Source organism: Staurois parvus, unplaced genomic scaffold (assembly GCF_062004578.1).
Source record: "Staurois parvus isolate SC_StPar_1 unplaced genomic scaffold, SC_StPar_1.0 ptg000422l, whole genome shotgun sequence".
NCBI lineage: Eukaryota > Metazoa > Chordata > Amphibia > Anura > Ranidae > Staurois > Staurois parvus.
Window position 1 is genome coordinate 2,029,784 of NW_028318218.1, and position 26,185 is coordinate 2,055,968.

Sequence of the window (26,185 nt, forward strand, 5' to 3'; positions counted from 1 at the left end):
GCAAAGAGCTCTTTCAAGACCTTTGCAACCTTATTGTTGCAAAACATACTGATGGCATTAGTTACAGAAGGATTTCTAAACTTCTGAATGTTCCAGTGAGCACTGTTGGGGCCATAATCCGGAAGTTTAAAGAATATCATTTCACCATAAACCGGCCATGACCAGGTTCTCCTCGCAATATTTCTGACAGAGGAGTGAAAATAATTATCAGAAGAGTTGTCCAAGAGCCAAGGACTACTTGTGGAGAGCTTAAGAAAGACCTGGAGTTAGCAGGTACAATTGTTTCAAAGAAGTAATGCACTCAACCACCATGCCTGTATGCACGCTCACCACGCAAGACTCCATTGCTGAAGAAAAAACATGCTGATTCTTGTTTACTGCACAACATTTAGACAAGCCTGTGAAATACTGGGATAATATAGTCTGGTCAGATGAGACCAAAATTGAACCCTTTGGATGCCATGATACACACCATTTTTGGAAGTCAAATGGCACTGCACATCACCCCAAAAATACCATACCAACAGTGAAATTTGGAGGTGGGAACACCAAGGTGTGGGGCTGTTTTTCAGCATACGGTACTGACAAACTTCATATCATTGAAGGAAGGATGAACAGAAAAATGTACCAAGACATTCTTGATAAAAATCTGCTGCCATCTTCCAGGATGATGAAGATGAAACAAGGGTGGACATTTCAGCAAGACAATGATCACAAACACAAAGTCAAGGAATTGGTTTCAAAGAAAGAAAATAAAGCTGCTAGAATGGCCCAGCCAATCACCTGACTTGAATCCAATTGAAAATCTATGGAAAGAACTAAAAATCAGGGTTCATTGAAGAGGCCCATGGAATCTTTAAGATTTGAAGACTGTTTGTAAGAAGAATGGGTCAAAATTATGCCTGAGCAATGCATGCGACTAGTTTCTCCATACAGGAGGCGTCTTGAAGCTGTCATTACCAACAAAGGATTTTGCATGACGTATTAAATACATTTCAGTTAACGTGTTCAATATTTTCCCTGTGTCATTCCATTTTATTACACATAACTTCATTTCTGAACTTATTTGTTCTGGTTTGTTTGTTTGTATGGATTGCATGGGTTGTTACCGAAATGTGGTGAAAATTTCATGTCAATAGCACCTTCAGAAATATATTTACCTAGAAAAATGGTGACGTGTTCAATACTTATTTTACCCGCTGTATATCAAACCTCCATGCCTTTTTATATTCTGACTCTCCTCTCAGAAAAGATACCATAATCTCTATCCTGCTATCTCAAAAAGGAATGACTCCTCTCCAACTATTAGAGGACTCCCATCCAGAGGCAAACCAAACACAAAAAAAAAACCTTCCACCCAACATGTTACATCATATTAAATTAATGTATGGCTTCATCAGGAGTAAACATATTAAATTAAAGTGCTCAAGTGCTTGTGCCCCCAACCAAAATGATCAAATAAAATAAAACTAGACCGCCATTGGGCATGTGCTGGTCCTTGTTAAACCACATTGCCAATGGCAGTCTACTTTTATTTTATTTGATCATTTTGCTTTGGGGCAGCTTAAATCTCCATCTTATTAATTTTCATATGTACAAATCACTATGTGGAAAGATATGTGAATCATAAGGCTCCCGAGGGTTGCAAAATCCTTTACAGTCAATACCTTTAATGTATATATATTGTAACTTTTATTTGTCTGGAAATGTAATCCCTTCCTAAACCATACTGACACCTTCAACCAAAACGAAGACTTCCAATAAAAAACAATGTACCCATAGACAGCTCCTCAGACAGGAGCGCTGCCCTCATGGACCATCATCCTTCTAGAAAACACCACAATCCAAGACAAACCACACTACAATGATTCTGCTAAACTTACGTGGTAAAGGCATCATTTTGTTTAGCTCCAAGGTAATAGGAATACAGGTTAAACATTCCTATCATGAAGGCCACAAACACCATAATAAATATAACCATGAACTTGAAGATGTCTTTTACAGTTCTTCCCAGTGATATCTGCAAAGGGCCAAAGCTTTCATTAGCTGGTAGAATGTAGGCGATGCGTGAGAAGCTAAGGACCACAGCGATTGCATAGAGACCTTCCGATATGATCTGAGGGTCAGAGGGCAGCCATTTTATCCTTGCTGAAAGAGAGAAAGAAAGGCAATGGTATATGTAAGGAACAATGTGATCATACATTGCGCTTTGAGAAGTGAGAAGGGTAAGGGACATGGGAGAGGGCAGAAGCTGAATGTAAACCTTCCATGAGATTAATACTGGAACTGCCATTGCCAAATTCCTTCTTCTTGGTTGTCTACTAGTGGACCCAATGGTTTCAGTATTTTATAAACCAAGAACAATTATAGAGATAAAGAAGTTTTCCTATCTGCATACTTATTTCTTGGCCAGTTACTCAAAATATTGCAGTAAAAGGGTCACCAAATAGCCAAGATTTTTATGGAGAAGAGGTCAGCAATGGCAGCCTCTATGTTTCCCTCATGACAGGTGTACTTTGAAGCAATGATAATACCAAAAGAGAAAAAACAACTTAGAGAAACCCAGGGAAAGGGTTGGAAGCTGAAAATGTATACCTGCAGGTAACTGTGCATACTTGGAGCACCACCCCAAACCTTCCTGTTGCAATCAAATATCTGGCTGTTCTGACAGACAGAGCTCCGACATTTCTAGGTAGTGCTGTAGCTGGTAGCTAAGCCCCGCTCTTACACATTCCTCTTTGCCAACTGCTATGATGGCCCTTATTTGCCAATTGGAATGTGCAGGGGGGCAAAGAGGCAAGCAAGCCTCCCAATGTAATAAATTAAGGATTTAAAAGCCCATTTCCAGGCTCTGATTCCCTCCAAACTCCTGCACTTATGTTCCCCTTTAATACTCTCTGTTTTAAAGTGGAACTTTAAGTAAGAAATCAACATTTGGCAAACAGGCAGTATCTTAATGCAAAAGAGACATACAGGGGTAGATTTACTAAAACTGCTGCACTCAGAACCTGGTTCAGCTGTGCATAATAGCCAATCAGCTACTAACTTCAGCTTGTTCAATTAAGCTTTGGCAATAAAACCTGGAAGTTTCTATGCAGAACCCCCATAATGTCTCTCCTGCAATAAAATTCAATTACCTGCCTGTATGCACTGAGCTGTGCACATGCAATGCTGGTATAAATAAACTCCCGAGCATGTGCCAGATGACGAGTGACAATGAAAATGGCGATTGATACCCGGCAGCTGATCCACATGAAGACGACAGCGACCGCTGGGGAGCTCCGGGAGACCACAGCACTGGATAGCACTGGGCAGAAGTTGAGTATAGTTCCACTTTAATGCTCACTTATAAAGATTTCAGTGCAGGGTTCATGTAAAAGATTCAGTCCACTCAAAACTGGTGTTTCTCCTATCACTTTCGAAAGACATCTTTGTTTCCCAAGCCTATACACCTGGTGTTCCCATTATTAGGGGTTTCCGAACCCTATGCTGGAATTTTATTTGATTGTAAAATCTGAAAAATGAACTCACTTCCAGGTGCGGACTGACAACTCATGGGGCCCCCGGGCAATAGGGGATCATGGGGAACCTGTGTCCTCGCCAACACCCAAAAAAGCCTATGAAAAAGCCAATGAAAGGTACCAGGGGCATCTCATGGGGCCCCCTACTGACTCCGGGCCCTCGGGCAGTGCCCGAGTTCTCGAATGGTCAGTCTGCCCCTACTCCCTTCATTCCTGGGTGCATACTGCCCTAAATATAAGTAATGCTCGCTGCTCCGTCCAGTCACATCTGCTGTCAGCCCCATATAGACTCTTTCTAGCGTCCAGCAGTGGGGCTGGACAGTGAGCCTGTACCTTCCACCCACACCTAAATACTAAAGCCTCCTGCATCGACACTAAGCCCCGGTTATCATATATGCGGCTGTGCAGGCTGCGTTTTGCGCAGGCAAGAGAGCCCATTCATTTGAATGGACTGCCGTGCCCCGTGACACGCAGAGAAGTCCCTGCACTTCTTCTGAAAACGCAGCCCTCATTTCCCAGTAAGGTTGCATTTTCCAGTACGGGCGGCATGCCATTAGAAGTAGTGGCACCTGCCCGTGGGTCTGCATTTCTCTGTGCGGGTAGTGCGGGTACACGGCCCAAGACTGCACAAACACCCTAAATCCCTGAAGTGGGTGGGAACAGAACCAGGTACTATAGTAATAGAACCTCCACAAGAGTTCCCAAGAGGCATAAGAAGTCAGTACATAGCTCACCTTTGCAAATTTACTCATAATCAAGTTATTAATTGAGGGCAGATATTGTTATAACTAGGGGCGGACTGACCATTTGGAAACTCGGGCACTGCCCAAGGGCCCGGGGTCAGTGAGGGGCCCCATGAGATGCCCCTGGTACCTTTTTCATAGGCTTTTTTGAGTTTGGGCAAGGACACAGGGGCCCCATGATCCCCTATTGCCCGGGGGCCCCATGTGTTGTCAGTCCGCCCCTGGTTATAACTATTCATTGCAAAATAAAAAAAACTCAAAATGTTTTAGATTTGCATAAATTTGTGGTTTTAGCATTCTCACCAAAAGTGTAATATTTTATTTCAGGAGGCAGCGTGGCACTTGTCACATCTTTAATGTTCTCATCATCATCAACAAAGTTCTGTGCTCGGGATGCGTGCCAGAATGCCATGAACCTGGCAATGAAAGAAGCTGCAAAGATTGCCAGCATCCCGAAATCCAGGATATTCCACAGCTCGAACAGGTACTCTCGGGGGCCTTGCGACCAAATCTCCTTACATTCCGACCAGATCATACCTGTGTGAGGGCAACATGGCTGATTAATAAATCCAAAATACACAATTAATTCCAGGCATTTAACGATACAATTCAGATACTAAACATAGCACAATGAGCAGATGTAGCCTTAATCCACCCAGAGAGGATGTAAAGCACTGGAGGACAGATCTGCTCATGGCATTAAGCTAGTTTCAGGATTATTATGACCGCAGTTTGCAGAATAAGGGTCCTTACAATGTGACTGCTTAGAATAGGATTTGAAGATAACCGCTAATACAAATAAATGGAAGGCTTTTACAGACATCTCATACAAATCCCTCCATAACTGCATGTGTGAATATGGCGTGACATATAGTGCACAGAATCAGAGTTTGTGTTTAGTTGTGCACATAGAATAAAGATGAGGAAACTTCACCCACCTATAGATTCAGCCTGGGTTCACACTACAGCGGTGCAGTAAATCCCATGTGATTCGCACAGGAACCGCACCGCACTTCTGTACAAATCACATGCGATTTGTATGCGGTGCGATCAGAGCCATATATTTTGTATGGCTCTATTCGCTCTGCACCCGCACCAAAAACATGCAGGACCCTTTTTTGGTCAGCACTAGAATTGGATCGCATAGGTATTCACGCCTATGCAATCCGATTCTGCCCTTTGCACCGCATTTTGCGGACCGATGTCGGGGGGTTGTTAACTTAACATACACACCCACATCGGTTCGTATGAACGGGGTGCGATTGTGATGCGGTGCGGAATTCGCACTGAAAAAGCTGCAAATTCCATACCGCATCAGTATGAACCCAGGACTCAAACAGATTAAAATCACATATGTACCTGTGTAACAGCAATAAACATAACGGGGGAGATTTACTAAGGCTGCATGCACACGGGGCATTTTGATAACGCTGGTAACGTTAGCTGTGTAAAGTCAAGTTTTTCAACTTTTTTTTAGCATTGTTGCATTAGCGTTTAGTGGTGTTTTCCCATGTTTGCGCTTTAGTGTTTTTTTTACCCAGTTTGTGGCGTTTTACCGAGTTTTGCCATATTTTTCAGCGTTAGAGCGTTTTTAGCCCTCATGCACACTGGTTTTTACAGCGGCTGTTTTTGGCTTTTGACGTTTTTTTCTACAACCAGTAAACTCCCCCGCATGTTATCCCGCATGTTATCCTGTGTGTCCATACACACATAGACTGTAATCAATGTTTTTTGGCTGGAAAAAAACCCCAGAACTAGTGGGTTTCTAGAGGAGATTTGTAGCTGCAAAAATACTCTAATGCTGAAAAATGTGGCAAAATGCAGTAAAACACGTCGCAAACCGGCCCCCCCAAATTTTTTTGGGGGTAAAAAACCCACTAAAAAACGCAAACATGGGAAACTCCGGTAATCGCAGCAAAACTCAGCTAAACGCTAATGCAAAAACGCTAAAAAAAGTTGATAAAAACGCCCCATGTGCATGGAGTCTTACAGCTAAAAAACGCCTCTAGAAACCCACACCTGTTTTTTTCTCCAGCCAAAAAACATCCCAGCTAAAAATCATTGATTCCAGTCTATGTGTGCATGGACACATAGGATAACATGCTGGGGGGTTTACTAGCTGTAGAAAAAAACGTCAAAAGCCAAAAACAGCCGCTGTAAAATGTAAAAACGTCCCGTGTGCATGAGGACTCAAACTTGTGCACTCAGAATCTGGTGCAGATGTGCATGGGAGCCAATCAGCTTCTAACTTCAGCTTCTTCAATTAAGCTTTAACCAAAAAACGTAGAAGATGTCTGGTTACTATGCAAAGTTGCAGCACATTCTGTATGTATGGATAGAGTAAGGAGGTGTTATATACCCTGTCAGGTTGGGTTTTTTTTGTTGCAATCTGTGTGTCTATTGAGGAGATTCCCTTCACTTCCTGTCCCATAACCAAGACAAGATGTGAGAGGAAATCTCTTTAATCACTTGCCCTCCAAAGTATTTACCCCCCTTCCTGACCAGACCATTTTTTGCGATACGGCACTGCGTTACTTTAACTGACAATTGAGCGGTCATGCAACACTGCACCCAAATGAACTTTACACCCTTTTTTCCCCCACTTTCTTTCAGTGGAATTGGATCGCCTCTGCATTTTTTTTTTTGAGCTATAAAAAAAAAGACCGACAATTTTGAGAAAAAAAATATTTTTGACTTTTGCTATTAAACATGTCCAGTAAGAAAATTTTAAAAATTTAATTTCGTCATACATTTAGGTCAAAATGTATTCTGCTACGTCTTCCCCAATACATGTAAATTAATTGGTTTATGTGAAAGTTATAGAGTTTACAAATATATATTAGTACTAGTAATGGCTGTGATCAGCGACTTATCGCAAGACTGCGGCGGCCATTCTGACACTGGGGGGAACTGACTTGGTGTCACGGACATCCCTAGTGACACCAATACAATGATCGGTACTAATAAAAATCACTGACACTGTACTAATGGCACTGGGCAGGAAGGAGCTAACATCTGGGGCGATCAAAGGGTTAACTGTGTGCTGTTTCACATCATGTGCTGTGTGCAGGGGCGGACTGACAACTCATGGGGCCTCCGGGCAATAGGGGATCATGGGGCCCCTGTGTCCTTGCCCAAACTTAAAAAAGCCTATGAAAAAGGTACCAGGGGCATCTTATGGGGCTCCCTACTGACCCTGGGCCCTCGGGCAGTGCCTGAGTTTCCAAATGGTCAGTCCACCCCTGGCTGTGTGTGTGCTTCACTGTAAGCACACTGCTTTGTTTGGCTGTGCTATGCAGAGCCATGCAAAGCAGTGTGCAGGAGCTGACAGGGGAGGGAACTGTATTGTTTACATACAGTTCTCTCCCCCATCAGTAATACTCGGTGATCACCGGGTGCTGGTGAGCAATCACCGGCCGGGACCCAATGATTGACAGGTGAGGCCATGAATGGCAGCGCCACCTACCTGCAAATGCAAAATTACGTATATATATACGTGATTTTGCACACCTGTGCAGCCCTGTAGCAGTATTTCTGCTATAGGGTGGACGGGAAGCGGTTAAAGTGAGAGAATCTCTGGTTCTCACAAGGGGCTCCTATTGGGAGATTGAGGCCATTCCTCCCTATAATCACAAAGATTTACCATACAGGAATATTGTTTTATCTGCTCTGATCCATCAATACATCAAAGCATCAACCTTAGAAAAAGTTTCTAAGAAGCATGTGCACCAGCAATTTATGTTGCCATCAGAGACGGACTGACCATTTGGAAACTCGGGCACTGCCCGAGGGTCTGGGGTCAGTAGGGGGCCCCATGAGATGCCCCTGGTACCTTTTTCATAGGCTTTTTTGAGTTTGGGCAAAGACACAGGGGCCCCATGAGTTGTCAGTCCGCCCCTGGTTGCCATTAACATTGACAGAGGAGTAAAAATCCATGAGTTCATTTGAGTACAGAAGTTACAGGAGATAGCCGCAGGATAGCGGCATAATTGTTTGAATTAATAAGTGAGATATACTGTATCATATTTAATGACATCTTCTGTAACAATTTACATCTTAATGCTTTACATGGATTCAAGAGGCAGTGTGTGCAACCTATTGAAGGCATGGTTCACATTGGTCAATTAACTAATTAGCCTCCTACGAGATTTCTAGACAATTGCCTGTTTTTAAAGTTGTTTGGGAATATAACTGCATGTGTGAATATGGCGTGACATATAGTGCACAGAATCAGAGTTTGTGTTTAGTTGTGCACATAGAATAAAGATGAGGAAAGGTGTCTATATACCATAAAGGCAGCAACTTCACCCACCTATAGATTCAGCCTGGGTTCACACTACAGCGGTGCAGTAAATCCCATGTGATTCGCACAGGAACCGCACTGCACTTCTGTACAAATCACATGCGATTTGTATGCGGTGCGATCAGAGCCATATATTTTGTATGGCTCTATTCGCTCTGCACCCGCACCAAAAACATGCAGGACCCTTTTTTGGTCAGCACTAGAATTGGATCGCATAGGTATTCACGCCTATGCAATCCGATTCTGCCCTTTGCACCGCATTTTGCGGACCGATGTCGGGGGGTTGTTAACTTATCATACACACCCACATCGGTTCGTATGAACGGGGCGCGATTGTGATGCGGTGCGGAATTCGCACTGAAAAAGCTGCAAATTCCGCACCGCATCAGTGTGAACCCAGGACTCAAACAGATTAAAATCACATATGTACCTGTGTAACAGCAATAAACATAATGGGGGAGATTTACTAAGGCTGCATGCACACGGGGCATTTTGATAACGCTGGTAACGTTAGCTGTGTAAAGTCAAGTTAAAAACGTGAGTTTTTCAACTTTTTTTTAGCATTTTTGCATTAGCGTTTAGTGGTGTAGGGGGCCCCATGAGATGCCCCTGGTACCTTTTTCATAGGCTTTTTTGAGTTTGGGCAAAGACACAGGGGCCCCATGATTCCCTATTGCCCGGGGGCCCCATGAGTTGTCAGTCCGCCCCTGGTTGCCATTAACATTGACAGAGGAGTAAAAATCCATGAGTTCATTTCAATTCAACCTATTGAAGGCATGGTTCACATTGGTCAATTAACTAATTAGCCTCCTACGAGATTTCTAGACAATTGCCTGTTTTTAAAGTTGTTTGGGAATATTATGGCAAATACTATTATATTGGCATTAACATAATGTGTATGGAAAATTTTTGGAGTGTGTCTATATCCCCCCCATTTTTGTATTTCTTTTTGATTTTGATCTAATATAATCCCTATCTCACATGCATATAGACACATGCTAGGGCTAGTTTAGACAGAGGTCCAATAACCTACCATGTCTTTGGAGTGTGGAAGGAACCTGGAGCACTGAAATATGTACATTGAGCTGTATGTTACATACTGTATGCAGGACTGTATGGTACATACTCCTGACCCCTTACACTCTCTTTGTCAGCCTTTCTCAACCAGGGTACCCCGGCACCCTGGGGTGCCATGAGGTTTCTTTAGGGGTGCCTTGGCAAAATGTCTAAAAGTTGCACAAAACTTGTATACAAGCCAGAGGGTGGAAGAAGCCCACCTTTTAGTTACACAAAGCCACAGGTTTTCATTGTTCACCATTACTACCGGCATCCTGACAACCAATGACATCATCAGTTGATAAGGAGGATCTCAATTGCCTGCACATCATCCTTGTTTGCCCCTCTCCATCAGTGCTGGGGTCACATCAGTGATGGAGAAAAACTGAGAGAAACACTATAATACTAGTCAGTACCAGTGTGCAAAAGTGTATTTGGTTTAGAAGAATAAATCACCACTAATGTTGGGTGTCCTACATGTGTAGATGTTGCTGCATTATATAAAGCTATTAGAATATTTTTTTACATTTTAGAATGCAGTTCCTCAGGACTGTCCATAATTGTAGAGGGTGCCTGGGAACTGTCCATAATTGTAGAGGGTGCCTGGGGACTGTCCATAATTGTAGAGGGTGCCTCAGGACTGTCCATATTTGTAGAGGGTGCCTCAGGACTGTCCATAATTGTAGAGGGTGCCTCGGGACTGTCCATAATTGTAGAGGGTGCCTCGGGACTGTCCATAATTGTAGAGGGTGCCTCAGGACTGTCCATAATTGTAGAGGGTGCCTTGGGACTGTCCATAATTGTAGAGGGTGCCTGGGGACTGTCCATAATTGTAGAGGGTGCCTGGGGACTGTCCATAATTGTAGAGGGTGCCTCAGGACTGTCCATAATTGTAGAGGGTGCCTCGGGACTGTCCATATTTGTAGAGGGTGCCTCGGGACTGTCCATAATTGTAGAGGGTGCCTTGACTGAAAATGGTTGAGAAACACTGCTCTATGTTACATACTCCTGAATCCTACATTTTGTATGTTGCATGCCCCTGACCAATGCACTCTGTATGTTACATACTCCTGACCCCCTACACTCTCTATGTTACATACTCCTGAATCCTATACTTTGTAGGTTGCATGCCCCTGACCAATGCACTCTGTATGTTACATACTCCTGACCCCCTACACTCTCTATGTTACATACTCCTGAATCCTATACTTTGTAGGTTGCATGCCCCTGACCACTGCACTTTGTATGTTACATACTCCTGACCTCTGCATTATGTACATATTATACTCCTGACCACTACACTGCAGATTTTATATGCTATGTTGTGTACATTACATATTCCTGACCTATGCATTCTGTACAGATCTTAATGAGCCTTGCATTCTGCGTATATGCCATATTGTACATCATATACTTCTGATTCTTGCTAGATAGCTCCCAACTATTAAAAAAAAGTTCTCCTTTAAGGTAGGCTCCAACAGAGTGTTAGATCTCTGTCTGTGTGCAGAAAAGCATATGCAAAGGAAAAAGTTTAATTTTTTATATGATTGTGCTGAGGTTTATGTTTGTCTGTGAGACTCTCGCTTTTGGCACAATATTTAAAGCATATATAACCACACCTCTTTATGCCCCTCCCACAGCACAGTGTGGCCATGCCTGCTACTATGCACGCCACCTCATTACTGTTCTCCACGTGCCCATGGGTGCCCTGAGTCTTTATCAACAGCAGCTCTCTTTCCTAACATCAGCTCTAAAACTGAAGTTCTGATTTAAAGTTTATACTTTACAAAGCTGATTTAAGCATCCTAATGGGGATGGGTGTTTATAATGAATTCTTAACTGGCCATAAATGTTACCATCTACAATTGTACAATTTTCTCTAGAATTACGAAAAACGTAATGCAAGAACCTATCTAAACGTTTCATTACATTTCAATATATGTAAAGCGCTACGTACATTGATGGCGCTATATACCTGTAACAAATAAAAAATATAATTTTTGCATAGCTGTTGGTAAATTTAAAGGGATCTTATACTTACCTGCTCTGTGCAATGGTTTTGCACAGAGCAGCCCCAAGACTCTTCTTCTAAGGCCCCCTGCTGGCACTCCTGGCTCCTCCTCTTCTCTGAGTGTCCCCATAGCAAGCTGCTTGCTCTGGGGGCACTCGTGCATATTCTCTCCCACTCCCTCCTGACTGGCTGTGCTTGACAGCAGCAGGAGCTAATGGCTCCTGGTACTGTCTCTCAGCCAATGAGGAGGCATAGACCCAGGACTGTAGCTGCTCTTGTGCACATTGCTGGATTGCGATCGGGCTCAGGTAAGTGTTAGGAAGGGCTGCAGGGGGCACTGCATACTGAAGGTTTTTCACCTTCATGATTAAAATGCATGAAGGTAAAAATATCTCCAACCTTTAGAACCACTTTAGGTTGTAATGTGCATGGTCACGATCATGATTCTGAGCAATGGAAGGTATCTCCAATCGTTAATGTAATTGGATATCCTCCTGCGCTTATATGGATGACCCTAACTGCTTAGCTGCTGCCACTCACCTTATACCATAAAGTAAACCAATATACAAAAAAATATAGTGAAGCGCTACTAATAAAATGTTGATAATACAAATTGTGATTATAATAAATAAAGTGATGGGCAATAACACACTGTGCTCTGATCTGCAAGGATCAATAAGGTGGAAATAATAGTGATAAAAATAATTGTAACAATCTTCAGTGATAAATCAAAATTAATCCAAATGACCATAAATATAAATGACCCCCTATACTAACCATTCCAAGTATTTCCTGTTATGCGGTGATGCACTTCTGGGCGCAGCGGCCATATTGCTACACCCAGCCCCATGCAGTACACCCATAGTATGTGGTGAAAAGCTACTTCTGTTTGGAGCATATGTGAGTGTAACACTGGCTATTTATTTTTCTCTATTAAACAAACATATTGCACTATGGAGGATATTGTTTTTATGTTTCACTAACATGATCTGGAGTGGAGGTGACGCATGAGAGTTATTGCAGTACCATCCAAGAAGGAATAGTTGCTGAACAGAGGAGCATATGAGATACCTGTCTGTCCCTGGGTGGAGGAAGTAACCTTAAGGATCCAGGTTTAAGGTGATCCTAAAAGTGTGTTGGCCCCTAGGGTCAATGTGTGGAGGTGAGCAGGCATTGCTGCTGTTTGAGGATATTTTTGACACCTGAGTGAAGATCACCAAAGCACGTCAGCACCTGCATGATTGATTTTGTTGTTTTTGTTGTAGATCACAGTACTAATATTCATTGGACTATTTTTGGGGATTATCAGGCATTTGGATATGTTTATATACTTTATATTTAAGGCACTGCAATTCATTGTTATTTTGCATGTTAATATCACAAGTGTGTTCTCCCTTATTGTAATGGACAACGTTTTTTTTGTGTCAGTATACTTGGAATGGTTAGTATAGGGGGTCATTCATATTTATGGTCATTTGGATTAATTTTGATTTATCACTGAAGATTGTTACAATTATTTTTATCACTATTATTTCCTTATTGATCCTTGCAGATCAGAGCACAGTGTGTTATTGCCCATCACTTTATTATAATCACAATTTGTATTATCAACATTTTATTAGTAGCGCTTCACTATATTTTTTTGTATATCTCCAATCGTTATCATCTATTAGCCCGAAAGCTTTCCAACTCTCAGCAAGGTTTTTGACATCTCGACTTGTTAAACTTGGTTCTCTAGCACTCAGAATACATAAGAGCAAGCCAGTTCAGTTTAATGTAGGTAGATTTTCCTTTAAATGTCAGTTCTATCAATGTACGGCATTGTGCTGACATGAAAAGTCCCTCACTGCTGCCTAAACTTCTGCTGAGACACAGCACACAGCCCTGTCAATGTTCCTGGCAGGGCACTTAATTGAGGTTCTGTGGCAGGCAGCTTCAAAGAACAAAACATCCTGTGGACATTTAACAAATGTATTCCAAGTTCTTTTTTTCAGATGCTTTACAGCTGCTATCAATAACTGCTTTATGTCTGTTTAGTATGTTCTTTAGTGTTGATATTTTATCAAACTGCTGGGACAGTGATCAACTTAACCTCTATTTTAATATTAGCAGTGATATATTATTGCAACTGGACTTGGACTTCCCTTCAGGCAACTCAGGCATTTGCCAGGAGGGCTGAGACACAACTATAACATGGCCTATTTATGTAAGTGAGTTAATCTGTGACTGAAAAGGAAATTACTTAGACTTCCTCATTTGCTTAATACAAGGTTTTCCTAGAATTCCCTTTGGGCCTGGGAACCCAGTGAGGGGAGATGACATGACTTCAGATTTGTGAGACTAGGACAGAGCTTCACCTTCCAGCATGACAACAACCCTAAACCTCTTGTGCCCAAAATACGGTCTGCCAGGGCTCTATTTGCAGTTGGGTCAGTAGCCTGCAGCAGAGTAGGCTGTATATATAGGCTGTGGCCAGAAGCACCTGCTGGCAAGAATTAGGCTCCATGTACACTGCAGCTGATAAACTGACGTTTAGGAGATGTTCAGTGTTTTTTTTTTCAGCAGCCCCTGAACCCTCCCTAATGTTTTCCTATATGTCCATGTACACTATGTCGTTTACAGGCAATTGAGTTTACAGTCGTTTTTTTGAACGCACCAAACTTGTGTTTAGGAGTATATTTTATCAGCATTTCAAACACCAAATGCTTGTAAACATGGCTAATCGTGTTTATAAGCGTTTGCAAATTTTTGTTTAACTCTTCCATTTCCAGATGCTGTCCAGAGCCTTATTTCATCATGAAAAATGCATGCAAAGCGTTTTCCCGGTACTCAAATGGACCTGGTACACCATACTTTGAGGTTTCACATGAAAGAAAATATGTTAGACACTGCTGCAATAATTTCTGCACAGAAATGAGCTGGAACACATCCAAACACCACAGAACAAAAAAAAAAAGACAGCTAATCTCAACAAATACTGCTCTCTCTGCTTCTGCTCTCTCTATTTCTCTCACAAGGTCTGAAGTAGTTAATTTTTTACTATTTTTCAGTGCATTCTGGGCATTTTGGAAGGTTAGCTTAAAAAAAAAAAACCTCTAAACGCAAACACTCATAAACACGTTATGCAAACGCGGCTAAACAGACTTTTTTTAACTTATGTTTTCCAGCAGTCAGTCTCCATCGTTCAGAAGTGTGCCGTCTACATGGAGCTTAGTAGATTCTTTTTGGAGGAGCTCCATGCTTCACACACAGTGTGAGCGAGGAGCGGTAGCTGTCAGATTTGTGCAATTCAATGGCCGGCATCACTGCTCTTCACATGCAACTGCTCAACAGAGCCTCTGACCGACCCTGGGCATAGATAATGTACATTCAGAGATGGCGTTCCAGTAGTGTTTCTGGCTGCACACAAAACCATAGCACAGAGTCAGCTACCTCAGAACATAGCAAAGTATCCACCTCTGCAGCCTATGTGAACAGGGCCTACCATGAAAACAAACAGCAGTGATCTGTTTAGCAAAAATTAAAATAAAGCCCACTCCGTGAAGTTTAATTGATGTAGTAGATGTTGGTTTCAGACACAGTCCCTGCCCTAAGTCACACCTCTGTGACGCGTTTCACCCCAATTGGGCTTATTCATAGGGGTCTTCTAATAAACCCAGTTGGGTTAGAATGCGTCATGGGGAATGGATAATGATACTAGCAGGATGTGCTCTCACAGACAAATCCTCAGGGTGGGGTGGTGGGGGTCCTGGGGAGCATTCCTGGGAATTCGTCTTTGCTTTCTCACAGCAGTAATCTGTTTCTGTCTACGTGCTGGGTGGGTGGTACGCATTTCTTTATCTGATTCAGACTTTTCATAAAAACAAAAAATGTTAACTGAATAAAACAAAAAAAAAATAATTCCCTATGCCCATTAATACCAAGGTCCTAAAAAATACTTTTGTGAGGAGGGTAGATATTTCTACCTCCAGAATCATCTGTATGAGCATCAAACACCCAGGTAAGGGATGACATTTTTAATTTTAACAAATATAAACCTGGAAATGTCATGTCATTTTTGTCTTGTCTTAAAGCCCAACTCCATATTTGCATGTTTCCCCTTCTGTTTGCCCCCTCCCGAACAATGAAGCACCCTTAATATAGTCCAGTCATATGGTTACATAGTTAGTCTGGCTGAAAAAAGACAAAAGTCCATCCAGTTCAACCATAGAAAAAAAAAAATATGATATCACAGGTCCTCTTCTTCCTCCAGAGGTGTGATGAATGACAATGGGTGTTATTCATTGTGAAAGAGGATTGGCACAGGACTGGTGTATCTGGGGGGAGCGGCACTGGTGTTGCAGCCAGAGCTATTACTTTCATTTTTGAAAAGAAGCTGGTGACTGAATTTTCAGTTTCCAACCCAATCTGGAGTTGGGCTTTAGTAGTATACTTAGTAGTACACTTTAGTACTATACAATTTGCAAGAAATATGTTTCCCCGCATGTAGGGAAGGGCCACATGTTTGAGTTGAACGTATGTTCGACTTGAACATAGGCTGTTTGAGTGTTCACCTAACACTCGAACGGTAAGGGCGTTCGGCAGGATGTTCGCCTGCACGCCCCACAATGCAATGTATGCACTGTGTCCCTCCTAACTTACCTACCAGATCTAAAGGGCCTGGTATGGATTTGGGGGGACCCCATGCTGTTTTTGTTTTTTTTTTTTTAAATAAAATTGTCAGTCCTGCTGCAGCAGGTTCTATACTTGTACAGATGTGAAACTTTGCAGGTAGTTTAAGGGGACCCCCAGGCATGATATTTAAAGGAATGTTTCTATTTTTATTTATTTTTTACTTTAAGCAATGAAAAATGACTGGGCCAAGATGTATTCTGCTACATTTGTTTGGTGAAAATAACCCAAATCAGTATTTATTATTTAGTCTGTAGGAAAGTTATAGAGTTCACAAACTATGAGATATATCTGAAAATTGACCAATCCTGAAGTACTGACAGCCAATCAAAATTCTTGAGGCTCAGAAATGTCACAACAGTACAGATATCCCCCAAATGACCCTTTTTTGCAAAGTAGACAGTCCGACATATTTCATAAAAGGCATGGCGAGTTTTTTGAAGTTGTAATTTTTTTTTCATTTTTTTTTAGAAAATGAAGAAATTAAAAAAATTATTTTCACAATTTTTTTTTTACATACTGTCACCAGTGCAGTACAGCATCAGCATATATCTGGTGTGGCGGTGACACTGACTGGTGACAGTAGGAAAAAAAAATATATAATTTTAAAAAAATTTTTTTAATGTTTTTATTATTTTTTTTTCTATTACTTTTTTTCTCTTTTTTAAGATTTGTTTTTCATATTGCATGACCAAAGTAGTATAATGTTACCATAGTAATGGTGATCAGTTTTTTGTTTTTTTTACACAATTTGATTGATTATAGCAAAGAATTTCTTTGCTATAAGCAAGCATTTAACTGAATGAAATCGATTAATTCAGTTTATTTTTTGTGTGATTAGCTGTGATTGGCCACGGCTAATCACATGACACAGATAAGCTGTGATTGGTCCAGGATGTGCATGTGATCGCTGTGATAATTCACAGCTAGACACACTTGTATACAATGGATGGCATGAAAGGAAGCCATCCATTGTATACAACCATCATGTGACCTGCTGTGATTGGTCACAGAAGGTCACATGGTACTGGTAACGGAGTCGATACACAGATCTGTTATAGTACGTGTCCGAGGTGCACAGCCGATGACAGATCTCACCATAGCGTGGACCTGCGGACACGTGCAAAGTGTGATCCGGGAAGGACACCGTATGGCCTTCTCCCGGAGGGACGACGTGTTTGCCCGGCCGCCATTTGGTTATAGGCCGGGTGGCAAGTGGTTAAAAACAATACTTTTGGAAAATTTTTTTCACTGATTCATGTCCCTCAGGGCAGTACCCAAGTCCCCATATCTCTTTTATGGCCAATAACTTGCATATACGCCTTCAAAATGGGCACTTTTGAATTTACAAGTTCGAGTCCCATATACTTGCATTATGTTTGATGTTGCAAACTTTTGTTAGGTTAGAATGTTCTACCGTGAATGGAACCGGGGGTGGGGGGGTTCTGCCAATCCCTACCCACATGTAATGTCAAAAGAGAAAAAACTATTTTCTAAATTAAATCAGAAGTCAGAAAATAGTTCTAAAAGGAAACATGCTTTGTCACATAGCCAATCAGGGAAGGTGATGGAGAGAGAACGCCATCTAAAATTGAATGTCAATTAATAAATTAATTTATTGCCACCTCCCTCTCCTCCTCCTTTCTTGCTTCGGGGCACAAGTGTAAATGAGCTACTTAGACCAACAAGATCTGGAATGTTACCTAAAATCCAAAATACAAATGTCTATACATACAACATACAGTCTTTTTTTTATATAGGTGGCAGGGGGACTAAACAGCAATAATGTGCATATATCCTTAACTTAAAAATCAGATGCAATAGGAATTAAAACAGTGGACAAACAGCCGTATCCACAATGAGTAATGGATGGCACATGTCATGCTTACATCATTGTTTGAGTTGGCAGTAAAGTGGGAAGTGTGAAAAAGCAGAAAATGTCATCAGAAAGCCAGAAATACTGCAAGTGACGGTGATAACGGAGTGATGGTTGATCCAGGAATTTCCCACTATGTCCACAGGACAAGAATTAACTGTTGCCGACTCTGTTAACATATGTTGTATGTCTGAGAAACCCAATATTAGGATGCTATATAATGTTTAGTATGTGGCTCATAAACGCTCTCCTCTTGAAGCTTCCTGAGCCCTTAAGGAAATGGCAGTTTGATTGATGGGAGCATGGCTTGGAAATTGGTTGTGGACATGTGCAACAAGTTAAAGTTTATGCTGAGGAAAGTCATCACTGACCTAAAGAACTGCAGCTTCAGAAGAGTTGCCCGACCACCCACCATGTTAGAGGGTGATTGTCACAGCTTTAACAGCAATTTGACCTAGCAAGCGTTAAATATTGCTCTAATAGGCAATGCCCTCAATTGGAAGTTGGGTCAGTGAACTGTCTGCCTGGCACTCATGGTAAGGACAGACTTGTTAGACCAAGACGAGTTACTGTTCAAGCATGCTCAAAGTATAACTGAGTGGCACTGGTTAAATATTCCAGTTGGAACTTTCAAATAAAGCGATGACCTCACCTTTTCTGACTAAGGGCCCGTTCACACTAGACTACAGTACGGGTGAGACGTGGTCCCATGCCCTTGTGATCTGCCAAGGGGGTCAGTTCAAAGTTAACGACACCCCAAACGCAGGTCACAAACGCACTGCGCTTGCCCGCACCAGCTCGCATGGTGCAACATTACCATGAGATGCGGTTTCTGTGCATTTCAAAAAGTAGTGCATGCGGTGTGATTTCAGCCCAGTCTCACTGCACAGTACTTCATGTGAATTGTACAGTAACGATGTGCAGTTCCTATGCGATTCACATGCAGTTCTTAGTGTGAATGGGCCCCTAATCTGTCTACGTGTCCTCTTTGGGCAAGGTTACTTGTTAACCACTTGGCAACTGCCTGCCGCAGATATACTGTGGCAGTGTGGCCCTGCTGTGCCGGATCATGTACATTTACACCCTGGTCACACTGATTCCGAGTTGAAATGGTGCGACTTACATTGAAGCCGCACAAATTCAAAGTCCGGTGACATGCTGATTTCAGACCAAGTCGGAACTGCAACAATATGGCCGCTGTAATTGCGGACTTTAGGGTGTGACTTGGCATGCCGGGGTGTTATGTGATCCGAATCTTTGAAATTAAAATTTTTGATCTTTATTCATTTATATAATAAAAAAAAATACAAATCCCAGTGGTGATCAAATACCTTCAATAGAAATTTCTATTTGTTTGAAAAAAATTATATAAAATTCATTTGGTTACAGTGTTGTATGATTGCGCATTTGCCAGTTAAAGTAACACAGTGCTGAACAGCAAACAATGACCTGGTCATGAAGGGAGTAAATTCTTCCGGAGCTGAAGTGGTTAACCACTTGCCACCCAGTCACAATAGATTTACTCTGACTGAGTGGCAGCTGCAGGCTCAGCAACGCATGCTGACCTGTGCTGCGGTTGGACACATTGTAATTTTGTCAGCAGGTCCCGGCCAATGATTTATGGCTGAGATCTGCTGATCGGTTGTATCCAATCACAGCACAAAGTCCTGGATCTACAAACAACACAGAACTGTGTACACAGAAAAGCAATTTGGCTGCTTTTTCTCCCTGCAAAGCAGAGAGAAAAAACAGCCAGATCCATTAGTAAAAGCAGCACACTTTGCACATTGTAGGCACACAGTTAACCCTTTGTTTGCCCCTAGATATTAACCCCTTCCCAGCCAGTGTCATTAGTACAATGACAGTGTACAGTATTAGCACTGATCACTGTATTAATGATATTGATATCAGTATCAGATAGTCAGTTAGTGTACCTCCCAGCCAGCGTCAGCTAGCGCCAGATTGCCCGCCACGTTATCACAGTCCCACTGTAAGTCGCTGATTACCGCCCTGGTTCTGTAGTTGCAATAGCAAACCAGACTCCCCCCTCATTAAGCTCACTATGTGTTTCAGGAGCGCTGGTAGCATCTCCTTGCTTAATGAGGCCTACAGTCTGCATCCTCCTCATTGTAACATCAATGTACAAAATAATAAAATAGTGTAAACATTGGTCCTACTTATATCAGGACACGCTATGGATAGCACAACCCACCCCCACTTCTCCTGTTTTCATTTTTTGGACCAAAAGGTGGAAAACCTTGTTCTAAATATTCTGCCGTTTATGTAAAGATAAAAAATATTTTTTGCTGTAGTTGGGCTTTAATAGTGTGTCAACAACTTTAACAAAAGGTAAAGCTTACAAATGCATCAAATGACTGACCAACTTTGAACCTTCACCATCTGCTGGTCGTAGCCTTGGGTAAATATGAGGGGCCTTCAAGTCAATCCGGGACTTTTGAGTTTATATAATAAAAGAACAAATTTCAAGGAGTGGAAACTGAATTAATTTTTCTAAATACTCCCCTGCTACATTTATAAATTAACCCCCAGCGTCTAACTAATGCCTGGAAAGCTTTGACGTAGAAAGATTTGTCAGTATGCCTGAACCATCCTAGGGCAGCCTGCTATACTCTGTCATTGGTGCTGAAATGCTGATCACAGAAAGATTTGTCTCTTGTGCATTTTCCTGACAGGTTATGCATCGAATATTCAGGATCAGAAGTTTCATGTGCTGAATGTTCCCAGGAATGACTGCTGTGGGTTGGGAACCACCATGGCAGGGATCGTCACTGTGGATGTATTTGAAACATTACCACCATTGAAATATCTTACTGCTGCTGAGCGTCTCATCACCATACTGTGCTTTAAATCTTCTGTAGATATCCACAGGTTTTTCACCTTCGTTCACAAGAAACTTCATCACCACACGCTGTTCCATGCACGCACTAACACTGTTGTCTGCCATCTTGATTAATGGTCTCTGGACTCGCCTACATGTGTACCCCTTATCAGTAATAGGACACATTTGCTATTTACTACAGCGTGTAGTACCACCACTCTAGCATCCCTTTTTATACCTGTAAAATTAAAATTCAAGCCCTAATGAGCGGTCTGTCTGATCATTTATTGGATTACTCCTGTTATTATAATAACTATTTTTGCATACAGCTTGTCATTCATTGGCTGGTTACTTCTGTTATTGTTAGTCATTGCTGTTCCTGTGCATCTGAATCTGTTTTGGGTTGGTTTGTGCATACCTAATCTACTACTGTCTACTGATTATTCTGACCATCAGAGGACTTAAGCAGCCATAACCAGCCATAGTCAGTTGAACAAAAAAAAATAACTCAAACAATTCCCCCATCCACATATTTGATGTGGATGGGGGAATCCTCCTGCTGAGCTATTGTATTCTGAAGTCCTTGGCTATAGCCTGTGGCTCTGATCGACTGGGAAAAACACAACAAGCTAGTTGTACAGAGGTGATTGGTAGATCGACCTCTATACAACCAGCTTGCCCACACATGGATGTAAATTTGTCTGGTTCCTTCTGAACCGGCCAAATTAGGATCCATGTATGGCTGGCTTTACACTGTTCTATCATTGGTCTTGCTTGTTGCCCCTGGTGACTCAGTAGGTGAAAATAATTATTTGATCCCCCGCAGATTTTGTACGTTTTCCCACTTACAAAGAAATGAAGAGTCTACACTTTTTTATCATAGGTGTATTTTAAATGATACAGACAGAATATCAACCCAAAAAGCCAGAAAAACACGATAAAAAATGTTATAAATTGAGTTGCAGTTCAGTGAGTAAAATAAGTATTTGATCCCCTACCATCCAACAATAATTCTGGCTCCCACAGACTGGCTATGTGCTTATGTGGTACACGGATTAGTCCTCTCAATTTAAAGGATAAGGTCACCTTTTGGATAAAAATAATAAATGCACATTTTTTTGCAGGTGAAAAAATGTGCATTTATTATATTTGTCTGCAGGAGCCTGGAAAGCATTGCACCAGTGATCAGTAGAACACTGATGCCTTGCAGGTCTCCTGCAGACCTGTCAGAATATCTGCCTGCCGTATGGGATGTATAGCCAAGCAGATATTCTGGCAGGAAGCTTGAATGAACTACCATGGCGCTCCACAGCACTGCGGTAGTTCATTGAAAACTACAAGCCCACTACAACCTACCAAGGATAAAAATATAGATCTTTCATTTCTTTGTAAGTGGGCAAACTTCCAAAATCTTCAGGGGTTCAAATAATCATTTTCACCACTGTATGAGTCAAATATCAATCTAATGTATGTCATGTATTACCAAAACACCTGCATTTAGGATTTCACAGAGGTATACTTCTACCTGCGGAATGTACTGCAGGTACATTTCTATGTATGTACTGCATGTACTTCCATTTTATTTATCTGTGCACAGCTTGTTGCATCATCAGAGCTGTTTTGTGCTTCTTTCTGCTGGTTAATAATGTCTGCAGACAACGATGTATACAATTTCCTTGCCATATATATTGATGTGAATTACCAATTCTAAAGGCTGATTGGTATTCATAGCACAGACTAATAACCCGTTACTGTATGTATCTGAGTCCATGACTACATCCACATTCTCATTATGCAGAATGAGAGGCAGAAAGCACATTGTCATTTGAAATTCAATTCAATTTAAGAAGCTAGAGGATTACAGAGCACCCAATCAGTAGCAGAGCTTATAAATAAATATCAGAGATGCGTGTAAACTGTTTGTTGATAATTAGGCTGTCTCTTGGGATTTTTCTTTTCTCAGTAATGACCAGGTACCATCAGATGACCCCCTCCAGTACGATTAAAGTAAACTGGGCCCCTTAGTCCCCAGACGAAATAGCACACAACTATAGACTTGTCATTAGATTCTTTACACTATGCAATGTTGTGGATGTGGTTGGAAAAATACACGGGTTTATTTAGTCCAACATGTATGTTTGAGTGTCAGTGTGAGTCTTCAATGGACCACTTGGTCTTATTTCTGCCATCACTTTTCTTTGTTTCTGAGAATATAAAAGCCCTTGTATATTTTGTATATATTGAGGAAGGCATCTAGAAGTCTTTTTAAATTGTCACCACTCCTAGCTGATACCACTACCTGTGGAAGGGAATAACGCATCTTTACTGCTGTAACCGTAAGGAACCCTCAATAAGTATTTTGCATATAAATGTGGGTTTTCCTATTTCCTTGGGAGTTCTGGCCGGATTAGTTTAACAAGCTGGATGGTGAGAGCAACAAGAAGCAGCAGAGTTCTTTATTACATAGAAATTCCATGGGAGGAAAGCAGGCAGAGCTGTGACTGACCTTGCCTTAAAAAAACCCATCAATGTACAAAAATGATGCACGTGTAAAAATAATTAAATAGTGTAAATGTTGGCCCTATTTTTATCAAGACACGCTATGCATAGTACAACCCCTCCCCACTTCTCCTGTTTCCATTTTGAAGACCAAAAGGTGGAAAACCTTGTTCTAAATATTCTGCAGTTTTTGCAAAGATACAAATATTTTTTGCTGTAGTTGGGCTTTAATAGTGTGTTATTAACTTTAACAAAAGATAAAACTTACAAATGCATCAAATGACTGATCAGCCTTGAACCTTCACCATCTGGTCATTGGGTAAAAGGGGAGTCCACCAAAGGATGTGAGCTTCCATGCAAAAGGGGCATAGAGCTGATTTCACAGTGGTGATGGAATGATTTGGTATCATATGAAATGTGGAGCACAACAGATTTATTTATTGACTATATATGGACACATGCGTCTGTGTTTTTTGGCACAATTGCTGCATTTTCACTAGCACTTTGGTTTTTCAAGTATAATATTTTGGAGAGCTACATGAAGAGTTCTTGAAGAGACCGTGCACTTAATTAATTTTATGGTTTATAGCACATTGCATTTTTGGACTTTTTTTTTACACTTTTTATGTATTTTAATTGTATGTACAGGCATATGAGAACTTAACTGTTTCCCTCCCGGCCTATAGTAAAACTATGGAACACCAGCTCGCGTGTGCCCCCGGCGCCAACATCTGTCGCCGGCTGTATCCATCAGACACAGTCGACGACTCATCTGTGTACCAGCCCATTGTTGGTACCATGTGACCGCAGTGACCAATTACAACAGGTCACATGACAATTGTAAACAATAGATGGCATCCTTTCATGCCATCCATTCTATACAATTGTGTTGCTAGCTGTGATTGGTCACAGTGATCACAGTGTACAGACTGGGCCAATCACAGCCCATCTGAATCTGAATGATTTGATTTGATTTTATTCAGTAAAATGCTTGTTTATAGCAATGAAATTCATTGCTATAAGCAATCATAATGTGTGTAAAAAAAAAATACTGATCACTTCCCCAGAGTAGTACAATGTTACTATGGTAACATTATATTACTCTGGTCACAGTTTGTTAGAAAAAAAAAATCATGAAATAAAAGAAAAAATGTAATAAAAAATAAAGATTTTTTTTCATAGAGTCACCAGTCAGTGTCTCTGATCACTGCCACACCAGTTATATGATGATGCTGTACTGCACTGGTGACAGTATGTAAGAAAAAAAAATGGTGAAAAAATAACAAGTAAAAAAAAAACTGATCACTTTTCCAGAGTAGTACAATGATACTATGGTAACATTATATTACTCTGGTCACAGTGTGTTAGGAAAAAAAATAATTAAAAAAGAAATAAATGTAATAAAAAATAAAAAAAAAATTGAAAAAATATTTTTTTTTGTACAGTCACCAGTCAGTGTCCTTAATCACTGCCACACCAGTCATATGATGATGCTGTACTGCACTGGTGACAGTATGTAACGAAAAACAATTGTGAAAAAATAACAAGGGAAATGTTTGCTTATAGCAATGAAATTCATTGCTATAAGCAATTATAGTGTGTAAAAAATGTGTTATAAAAACAATCTAAAAAAACTAAAAACATGTACTCACCGCCACACCAATGATGACAAAGTGGTGACAGAATGTAAAATAAAATGTGATTTTTTTTTTCTTCGTTTTCCACAAAATTATGATAAAAAAATGACAACTTCTAAAAACTCACCATGCCTCTTGCTAATTACTTCAGACTGTCTACTTTGCAAAAAGTGAACATCTTTACCGTCCTTTCATTTTTGGACAGGGAAATGAGGCCGTCAGTACAGCAGGATTGATTGATTTTCAGTCATATACAATAGTCTGTGGACTCTAGAACTTTCCTACAGACTGAATAACATACACTGATTTGGGTAATTTTCACCAAAGAAATGTAGCAGTATACATTTTGGCCTAAATTTATGAAGAACAATTATTTATGTGCAAAATTTTACAACAGAAACAACATATTTTTTGGACTTTTTCATTTATTTAGCAAAAAATAAAAAAAACAGTGGTGATCAAATACCACCAAAAGAAATCTCTATTTGTGTGAACAAAATGATAAAAATTTAGTTTGAGTACAGTGTTGCATGACTGCACAATTGTCATTCAAATTGCAACAGTGCTGAAAGCTGAAAATTGGCCTGGGCAGGAAGGGGGTAAAAACACCCTGTATGGAAGTGGTTAAAAAGGGTGGCTAGACATTTTTAGAAGCATTACAATATTTTTATACTAGTCTTTTGAAACTGTTAATACTCCTAGTTGATACCACTGCCTGGGGAAGGGTATTCCACATCTTTACTGCTGTAATGATAAGAACCCCCCTCCAATGGGTAATTTGCATACAAAATCTTTCTATATTAATCCTATGCCAAGTATCCATCCAGTCTTCTATTTTTTCAAGGTAATCCAGTTGCAATATCCTGTACTGAAAAAATGTGCATAATTTGGTATCATCATCTTTAAATAGCAAAATTAAACTCCTGATTCCAGGCTTTATGTCATTTATAAACAGGTTAAACAGCACTGGCCCCATTACAAAACCCTGGGGCACACCACTCACCACCCTGTTCTACTTTAAGGCTGAAT

At 41.0% G+C, this 26,185-nt stretch overlaps 1 protein-coding gene across 1 annotated transcript in view; it reads right to left on the reverse strand.

Annotated features, from left to right (window-relative positions):
* Positions 1–26,185, reverse strand: part of TRPC6 (transient receptor potential cation channel subfamily C member 6) — a 287,084-nt gene that overhangs the window by 57,968 nt on the left and 202,931 nt on the right. The window contains exons 6-7 of the mRNA XM_089687255.1: positions 4,568–4,801; positions 1,884–2,148 (exon numbers count right to left, since the gene is read on the reverse strand). Coding sequence (XP_089543381.1) covers positions 1,884–2,148; positions 4,568–4,801 — 499 coding nt within the window. The remainder of the gene's footprint in view (positions 1–1,883; positions 2,149–4,567; positions 4,802–26,185) is intronic.